At 42.4% G+C, this 10,000-nt stretch overlaps 1 protein-coding gene across 11 annotated transcripts in view; it reads left to right on the top strand.

Annotated features, from left to right (window-relative positions):
• EBF3 (EBF transcription factor 3) overlaps positions 1–10,000 on the top strand; it is a 119,582-nt gene that overhangs the window by 72,184 nt on the left and 37,398 nt on the right. For 6 of the 11 annotated variants that reach the window (XM_069020484.1, XM_069020482.1, XM_069020480.1 and 3 more), the window contains 2 exons: positions 4,169–4,250; positions 7,195–7,339. In XM_069020484.1, coding sequence (XP_068876585.1) covers positions 4,169–4,250; positions 7,195–7,339 — 227 coding nt within the window. The remainder of the gene's footprint in view (positions 1–4,168; positions 4,251–7,194; positions 7,340–10,000) is intronic. The other 5 variants (XM_069020485.1, XM_069020483.1, XM_069020481.1 and 2 more) reach the window with 1 other exon arrangement.

Genomic DNA, 10,000 nt, shown 5'->3' with positions numbered 1-10,000 from the left:
AATTGAACAACAAAACTGTGTACCTGAAATACAGATAAAAGTGAAACAGAATTATTGGAGTAAAACAAAATGCTGTCTGCAGGGCTGGCACTGTTTTGTGTCCTCTGTCTGGTTTGAGTTGGATGTTGGGAAGATCTTACTGGATAAAGGGGGGAAGCTGCCTGTCACTGCAGGGTTCCACCGACTTCCTTATGGCCTCACCTATCACCAGTGCAGAGTTTGGTTCAGGGTGTTGTCACCAGGACACTCAGACTCCGTATCTGAAATAAAAAGAGTGAAGCATTTACTTCCTGCTGAGGTTTGTTTGCATGAATGACACTTCTGTTTGTGGTCTGGTGGAAATACATTTTATTAGTGGTGTTTCTGGGGTGTAATAGGTGGTTTTCTGCCACAAATATTCCTTTAGCCAAGCAGTGTTTGAATTGGACCAAACTGAAGCCACCGCTCGTGCTTATAACACCGAGGATTTTCTTGCTTAGTGTTGAAATTCAAGTACAAAAGTCTTTCTGGTCTATTTGCTACACCACCTCCTCTCACAGAGGTTAAGAAGAGGTGAACAGGATGAAAAGGCACTTGCAGGGTTTAAAAAATCTTCTATGGAAAAAACCCATCTTTCATTTCACAAAAAAAAAGTCTCCTGTAGGTTGTTATGTGCATAAGGTGGAGGCTTAAGAGCAGCCACATTTGCAGATGAACTGCTTTTCCTCGCTTCTCCGAGACATGACATTTGTTCAGAAGATTAGCCAGGTTGTAATGTGTAGCATAATTGCACTGTGCGGATGTCCCAGAAGTGAAAACCTAATTGCTTGACAGGCCTATAACTTTGTGGTACTGCTCTCACCTTGTTAGGTCCTTTTCTGATGCGGTTCAAATGCAGGCTGGCCGCAGGTGTGCCTAATTTACCTCGCAACAGAACGTGTTGAGTTTAATTGCACAGTGGTTGTTAGGAAAAATTGGTGGGTGGAATATCAAGTGACTCACTGTATGCGGATGGCAGATGGGCGGCGAGAGGCATCAGAGCTAAGTGTATAGGTGAGGTGAGTTAATAAAAGATGTAAATTTTAGCTTAAAATAGTGGAGTCTTGTGGAAGGTAATACATTTTAATTAAGAGGGTAGCAGGCCCCATTCTAGCAGTGGGAAAAAATCAGAGCAAGGGGACGTGGCAAAGACTGCATTTTTCTCCCTATCAGTATTTTAGGAGCAGCTTAGCCTGCTTGGGAAGCTCTTCTGCAAGGCTGCCTTTATTAAAAAAGGCTAAAATTTTGGCATATGATACAAAACGTGGCAGGGAGAACCAAACCTAGAAAAGCTTGAATTCTCATTCTTGTCTCAAAGCTTGAGATGAGACCAAGCAGAGCTCTGCTCCAGGTCCTTGCTTCTTTCTCTGAAACAGAGACCTTGTGGTTGGGGTGGGAGGGATGGGTCTGTAGTGTCCATGGTCCTTGGTGGTCCACTGAGAGCAACCACTGAGTCAACCATCTCCTCCTGGCACGGAGAAACACCCTGCCTGGGAATGTGGTTTTTAACTTATGATATCTTCCTCTGAAAATCGTGTCCTGATTCCACCTGTGCTCCATGAACTTGTAAGCACAGAGTAAAGAGTGAAATAAAATATCTCAGCATCAGGGAATGCAGCGGAGCTGAAATGCGAGTGCTGCTTGTGTTCACTCCAGCCTGGCGTCAATATTTAGTCCGGTGCTCAGAGCCATCCTAATGAACTTGATGATGTCTAATTTCACCAAGAGTGGGTCCTTTTCACCAAATAATTGAACAAATACCGGTTCCAGTTGATGTTTAGTGAAAGGGTGCTTAATGGCCCTTTTTCTTTGACAGGATGTGAGCGCTCTGTATAGAAACAATTCATCATGAATGCTTCACGCTAAAAACAATCCACGAGGAGCAATACTTAGCATTCCTAGTGCACAATTCATTGGAGAATTTCCGAGCAATTTACAAACATTAGCTCAATAAGCCTCACAACACCCATTTGAGATCAGAAAAGAAAAAAGAGAAAAAGATAAGATACTGCTCTTCAGCCTGGATGTGGCACTAAGGAGCCGTAAAGCTGGAGGCTGGTCCCAGCTCCTGGCTTCCCAGCACTGGGTGGCTCTGTATGGAGCCGGGCATCAGCTGGTCCTTGCACAGACTCACAGTCTGGGTGGTGGAAGCTGTGCAAAACCAAATAGAGGACTGACAGCAAGGATGTTATGCTTAGAATAATAGAATCATGGAATGGTTTGGGTTGGAAGGGACCTCAAAGGTCATCCAGCTCCAACCCTCTGCCATGGGCAGGGAACCTGGTCCATACTCATTTGACCTGGAGAGAATAAGTATCTCAAATAACAATAAAAAAATAAACTCAAAACACCAAAAAACCTCCAAAACGTGGCAGATAAAATTAGGGGGAACTTGTGGATAACATAGAGGCAGTTTCATGGAGTTGCTCATGATATCCCTGCAACAGCATCGAGAAAAGCTGAGCATCTGAGCTAGGATATCATGTCATCCAGCACAGAAATCCAGACCTTTTTGAGATGGACAGCTGAAACCTGCTTACAGGTTTTGGGATAGGAAGTTTTAAAGAAATGTGCATTCAGCTGAACTGACAGCATTGATTTATTTATGCAGTTTCAGTAAACCTGGTTGTTTTCCTGCTTGCCCCTCTGATATGAGAGATTGCTCCTCCAGCATTTGTGTCCTGTAACACCAGGGTGCTGCTCAAGGTTTAATGGAGAAGGAAGAGCTGGGATTAAAAGCATCAGCTTTTGATTTGGGGACACTCCCATAAAGCTCCTGTAGGACTCTTGAAGAATCTCAGGAGCGAGTGCGATGTGGTGCAGCCATTGTTGTTCTTACTGTTGGCCATGGCTGGGCCTTGTTTGGTGCTAAAGAAGGAAAGATGTTCCTGTCTTGCCTCCTGCCAGGAATTCTGTTGGCACACAGAAACTTCTGTGAGGTGTGTGCAGCAAGAATAGTCCCAGTCACTTATGAAGACTGACATGAGTGAATAAATAAAAGTTGTTCACACTCTGAATGTGAAAGCTCTGGCTGACCTTGCTGTCCAGCACGTACAAAGCCGGGCAGCACGAGCTGCTGGACTGGAGCATCTGAGGAACTCAGGGTGAGGAGAAAGTCCTGAGCTTTGCTTGTCATTAGCGGTCAGTCATTAGCCAGAAAACCTAATTAAAACATAGCTTTATTATGAAAGATGAAAACATGAGTGCATAAATAAAAAAGGCCATGTCAGGCTGTGAACGCCGTCCTGTGCAGGGCAGGACACTGAGGATCCCCCGGTTTGCTTCACCTGCCGGGTGGACACTTCCCAGATCAGCTCGTTCCTGCGGTGCAGGGGGGCGGCAGGAATCTTCCCAAGCTTCCCCCTTCCCTCTAAGTGCTCACTGTGCTCCCCTGAGGCAGCGCTGCTGCAAAAACGGTTTATGGGGAGATGCCTGGATGATAAGGGTTAGTCCTAAATAATTGCTGGTTGCCGCTCAGCAGAAATAAGCTGGATTTCGATCCCTGGGTAGAGCGACTCCTCACAGCTAAAGGCTGGCAAAGGTTGAAGAGGTCGTAAGACAGGGCCTAATTTGCCATGTTCCTTCCCTTTCAAAAACAATGAGGGAACTGGGGCCTTGCCGGTGGGCAGATCCTGCCTGGATCTCCCTGGAGTCAGCAGGAGCTGGATCGAGTCCCTTTGAATAGCGAGAGTTTCCAAACCGGAGGCAAAGCCAAGTGTTTTTCAGAAGATTGATCATTACCTTTGGAATTTTTCGACGTAGAGGTCATTACTGCTAATATAAGTTGTGAAAAAATGAAAAGTATTAAAAAATAGAGACAAATTCTCATCTGGTGTAAGTCATTGCCTTTGAAGTCAATGAGTCATTGAAATCAACTTTCCCACACCGAGCTAAGGATATGGCCTGGAGTCAATACATTTGTAGTTGCTGAAAAATTAAAAATATAAATTTGCCTTTCCTTGGCAATAATGTTCTGTTTATGACAGAGATCTTATGCTTTAAAATAAGTTCATTAACGAATAGGAAAGTAATATTTCACTACCAGTATTCTTTTGGGTATAACTATTTATGATTAAATTTTATTAAACTTTTTAAAAATTGGATTTACATTTTGATGAATCTAATAGATTTCAATTTTGTATTTTTATAGATTCTTTCTAAAGTTTTTCCTCAAGTGCAATCAGAACTGTTTGAAGAATGCAGGCAACCCACGAGACATGCGAAGATTCCAGGTACAGATCCCTCTAAAAGCATCAATGATGTATAAAAGACCCGATCACATCTTCATCTTATGAAAAACCAGTCAGTGCTTCCACTCAGTGTAGTTACAATGCTTAAAAGAATTGCTGTCAGTATTTTGCATTTCCCCCACTAATTTAAGTGCTGGTTCTTGGGAAGCGCCGAGCTCTGCAGTGGGCTGTGATGGATCAGTGTTGGAGCAAGTGGATCATTCCTAAGGAAGGATTTCCTAGTTTTCCTTCCTACCAACACCCTGTGTTGTAGTGTGCTGTTCGCTCAGACCTGCAGAGGTTTTACGTAGACTGAGCAGTTTGATCTCGCTGTAAGAACACAACTGTGGAGCACAGGGAAGTTTGGAACTCACACTTCTGTGGTTCACAACTTGTAGATCCAGCAGTGGTGGCCCAACACATGAATTTTTGTTTCAACTGTGTTAGAAAATGTTTAATACTTCACTTTCTCCTTACAGCTTTTGAGATATCCTGTGGTGAATCATAGCACTACAGAGAGGCAGCTGACGGAATGGACAAATGATTTCCTCTGTATCTGGGGTCATTGGAAAGGCTCGTTAGGAAATAACTGCCTTTTATTTCAAAAATATTTCACAATGATTCATATTTGATTCCAGCAATAAAGTAGTATTGAGATGTTCAGGACTTTCTCAGTTTGGAGAAGAATTACTTGTGGTTAAACTTGATAGCAAAACATGTGACATCTGTTTTCATGCACAGCCAACCAACCGGGGAAGCCAGCACCTTGAGCCAGCCAACAGAAATGATCTGTAGCTGGAAAAAAAAAATATTCCTTCAAAACAACCGAGCCAAGCTTCCATTTTTCATGCATCTCAGCTTCACGTGGCATCGGTGATATTGATCCATCTGAACAGAACAGAAGGTCAAACCTGGAATGAGTGGAAATGTCCTCTTTGTCTCACTGATGACTAAATGAAGCATCAGTCACGAGTGATCTTGTGGTCGACAATGGAGCCAGTAGGCACTAGAAAGACTTTCCTGGGTCTCTTTAGCTAATCTCCCTGCCTCTCAGAAGGTTTAACTGGACTTAACAGGATGTCAGATCTTGAACAGTATTTTTACCTGGTTTCCCTGTCTCAGCACCTTTGTGGAGGTGCACTGCAGGAGCGAGGCGATATAACAAAGCGTAGCACGTCGACTTTCTTTTGCTGAACTACAGTATTTTCCCTTGGTGGCTGACCTATATATACATGACAGAACAAAAATAGTTGTCATTTTCATATACACCTTGCTCTGTCTCTTTAATACACCGTGTTCTAGGAACCAAACCCAGAAATCCTGGCTGGAAATCATGCTTGCATGTTTTGCAATATTTCTGAAAGTCTGTGAATCTCATTAAGAGTGAAAGAGGATAGCCCAGTGGCCTGGCAGCAGCTCTGCGGCCGAGCTGAGCGTGCAACCTCAGCACTCTCCGAAGTGGATGTTGACAAGAGGGAAAGTGTCCACTTCTGGGAGGAGAGAGCTGGGGAAGCAGAGCAGCCTGGCAGAGAACTGCCCTCGGGCTGTTCTAAAGGGTACTGCAGATGGCTGTCTCCAAGGAGGCAGGATACACAGAAAAGGTGCTGTGATAGCTGAGAGCTAATTATGGCTTGTGAATAAGAAACAGGATCAGAGGTGATCCAAAACATAGAAGCAGACAAGAATTTTCTTCTGATGCCTTGGTCCAGCTCTGTGCAAAGGAGGCTCTCTACTCCCCTTCCATTTGTGTTCGTTAAGTGTTTGGGCTTAGAAGCTGGTGGAAGAACCCTGCAATCATCTGTGTGATAACCAAAATTTGAATAGATGGAAGGAGAACACTGAAATTTGTCCTACCTTTGGCCACCCTCACCAGCTGTGTTGATAAGGTCTGACTTAGCCACTGACTTTACTCACTCTACTCACCCCAAGAGAAATGCTGCAGTGGCCGCTTCCTTTAGAAAACCTGGAACCACAACACAGGTCCCCTGCTGGAGTATTTAAATAAGATGTAAATGTCAGTCTGGGATAACAGTGATCCACCTACGAAGCCGTGCTCCACACAAACCCTGGCGCAGCTCACGGTTTCCTCCCTGGCTGCTGCTCCCGCGATATCGCTTCCGGAAGGAGTCGCACAGCTCCATTGTGGAGGTGTTTGTATCGGGAAGGTTGCACGTTTTGCATATGCTCCTTTGCCATTTTCGACTGAGAAGCAGCTGGAAGCCAAAGGAGGCCCTATCCATCATCTCTTCTATGGCCGGACTCTGAACCTGGACACAAGAATAGGAGTCTTTCACTCAAAAATAAAGGAGGAAATTCCATTGACATAGCAGGGTCAATCACCATCCAAATGAACTTGAGAAGGGATACTTTTCATGGATTGAAAACACTTTCACTATTCATATTCAACTCAGCCTTTTCAGATGCAAAAAAGTTCATTATCAGACATTAAATGTAATTGTAAAACTGACCTGGAGATCATTTACTGAAGAAAAAATGGGGAGTTACGACGGTTCCTGATTTATTAAGCTTTTTTTATTTGGAATCCTCACAACCCTTCATTTGAAGACAGTCTCAAGTGAACAAATTTTAATTAGATAAACTATCTAATCAATATATCAACAGATCAATCAAAACAGCAGCTTTTAAAATGAGTGGCTAGAGGGGTGTTTCTGAAACTAATGGCTAGAAGAATATTTCCCTGAATTGAATTCATTTGTTAGCATAATAGGAGATTAAACTCTAATTAGTGTAGCAGGTTCTGAAGAGAAACAATTGTGAGTTAAAAATCACCAGTGGTCGCCACGTAAACAAAGATGTATTCAGAGATGTCATTCACTCGGTTTAAATAGAAACAGAGAAGTAGCAGGATGTTGTTTTGTCTTATGAGACCTGATTTGCGGAAAATCTGCAGGATTTTTGAAATGTGGGGTTTTGTTTTCTTTTCCAGGTTGTTGTATCAACAACAGTCAATGTGGATGGCCACGTGCTGGCTGTCTCAGACAACATGTTTGTACACAACAATTCCAAACACGGGAGGCGGGCTCGCCGCCTTGACCCCTCAGAAGGTACGGCCCCTTCTTATCTGGAAAATGGTAGGCACACATTTACATGTCCTTTTTTTTTTATTTGCAATGCTTTTTTATTTTATTTTATTTTATTTTTTCCTTTTTTTTTTTTAATTTCACCATACTTTATGTTGAGACACCACTACATTTACTTTTACATCATTTCTTCTCCCATCCATCAAAGCACCCATTAAAAAAAGTCCATTAGTATTTCTCAGCCCTTGTCAACTAGAACACGGAGGCTTCTGAATTTGCTTCTGACTTCTTTCTTTATTAAATACCTACAGTTTTGCAGTCACAACCAATTTTTCATCTTTTCCTATTTCGGTTCTTTTCTTTTTTTATTTCAGTCTTGTTTTGCTTGCAGCTTTTTCTTGCTCTTTAATTTGACTTGATTTTATTTTGGCTTGTCATATTCCTTGATCCAGAGGTACAGTCTCAGGTTATGTATGCAAGTTTAAGTGGATGGTAAAAACATGACCGAATCTGTAAAGAATTTACTGTGAGGTCAATTTCCTGTGCCTGGGCCTTACTGCAGATTACAGCAGGAGGGGGTTTGGATGAGAAAAACAGCATAAAATGTTTTTCTTCAGCCTGACTCAATGTGATTGACTTCTTGCCTGAACTGCTAAAAGAAGATAGGCTGAGATGAAGAGGAGAATGGAAAGTGTCTCTGAAAATCCAGAATTGTGAAATCCTATCTTTTTGGAGCCCATCAGCCCCCGAATCACTCACACACAATCGCAGCTGCGCCTGGACACGTGCACACATGTATTTATTGCCCTGCAAAGCCCAAAATAGTCATTTGGATTTAAATATCACTTCGTTTGAACTGTAAAATATACCAGTGTAGGGATGAAAATCAGCTCTCAGGGAACCTCTATTTAATAAAATTAGGATAGGATAGGATAGGATAGGATAGGATAGGATAGGATAGGATAGGATAGGATAGGATAGGATAGGATAGGATAGGATAGGATAGGGTGGGTTAGGACAGAAGAGAATAGAATAGAATAGAATAGAATAGAATAGAATAGAATAGAATAGAATAGAATAGAGTAGGAGTAGAATATTTTCACTTAGAAGGATCATCCAGTCCAATTTACTGAAGACTTCAGTGTTGCCAAAAAAAAGCACATTTAAATGCATTTAATTTTAATGCATCTTGAGTTCTGGAAGAGTTAGATTCTCAAACCTGCTATGACCTGACGTGCTGGGCCACGCACATCAGTTTCCGTGGGACTCCTCTTGTGAGTTGTTACTAACACATTGACAGGATCATGGCTTTTTACACTAATAAAATTAATTAAAGTGATAACAATACTAAGCTGCTAATACAATCATTGTTGTTTTACGTTTCAAATAGTATTTTCCAATGGGCAAGGAGGGGAATGAATGAGGCTAGCACCAACTATCAGAAGGCAACGCGATCTAGACATCAAAAAATGGAAAGCGATTTACGAATCTGCCGCGGTCCACACACGCACACCACCCTAATTTGTTTTTCTGCATTAATAACTAAGGTATAAGAGACCAAAAATATAATAATTAAAGGTCGCCCTGAGCACCAGAGTCATTATGGTCTATGACGTATTGTTTATCTCTTTCATATGCGCGGAAAGTAGGTGTGTGTTTTGCCTAGCAACCGTCACTAATGAGGTTCACAATTAAGAAGGCTGAATCCTCTCCCCTCGTCCTCTCCTTCCCTAGAGAGCCAGAACTAGCAACATTATAGGTTCAAGTAAGCATGCTCAGCCCTGTGGTGTTAGGTTTTAGTCTAGGTCCAAATTCAGCCTCTTCTAATGAGCTATTATGATCTTAGCAAAATACAAGTATTTATTTTTGTAAGCTGCATGAAAAGAATTTGACTCTGAGCAGCAAATATCGCTTAGAAAAATAAAGGCCACTTTTCCATGCTACAGAAAATCTACATAAATGTCACTTACCAACAGCTCCTTTTCTTGGTGATACGGTAATTGGTTTGCTTTCTTTAAATGTTAAAAAACACAGTGCCAAATCCTCTTTGCCTAACATCCCATAAATGCTCAGTCGAGTAAGCTGCACCGTTGCAAATGAATGTGAAAATCTGAACGGCTGCTCCTTAAAGTCCTACTTTTAATAACAATGATGGTAAAGAAACAACTCAGAGTAAATAAACACTGCTAGAACAGGGTGGCAGAGAATCCTAACGCCCTCGAATGGAGGAGGGAATGGCAGGGCCAGAGTTTCACACACTCTGGAAGTTGGTGGGCTTCAGGAGATCTCAGAATCCTCATGAGCAGGGCCGTGCTCTGAAAATGAGCATCACCACTAGGTTCTGCTCCCACTGAAATCACCACACAACTTCCTGGGATTTTAGTGTACTCAGAATAAGCTTCAACCTCTTAAAATGGGGGTGGTGTGACCTGCAAAGAAAATTCCCCAAATCCTGACCTGGCTTACTTGAAAATCTTTGTTTCCTTCTGGTCACAGTATAACCCTGGATACTGATACCTTCTTAAAACGATGGGGTTTATGCCATGCTCCAAGTTCCTTGTGTCCCGGCACCTTCCATGGCGAATGGAATGCTTTGCATTAGTAACACATTCTTTAAAGAAAAGTACCAGCTAAAAACCACGATATTTACTTCTCCATAGCCTCTCCTTGCTAACACCTCATTATCCAATCATCTAATATTCACCAGCAGTA

Source organism: Aphelocoma coerulescens, chromosome 6 (assembly GCF_041296385.1).
Source record: "Aphelocoma coerulescens isolate FSJ_1873_10779 chromosome 6, UR_Acoe_1.0, whole genome shotgun sequence".
Lineage (NCBI taxonomy): Eukaryota > Metazoa > Chordata > Aves > Passeriformes > Corvidae > Aphelocoma > Aphelocoma coerulescens.
Note: the sequence above shows the minus strand (reverse complement) of the source record. Positions and strands in the feature narration are given on the sequence as shown.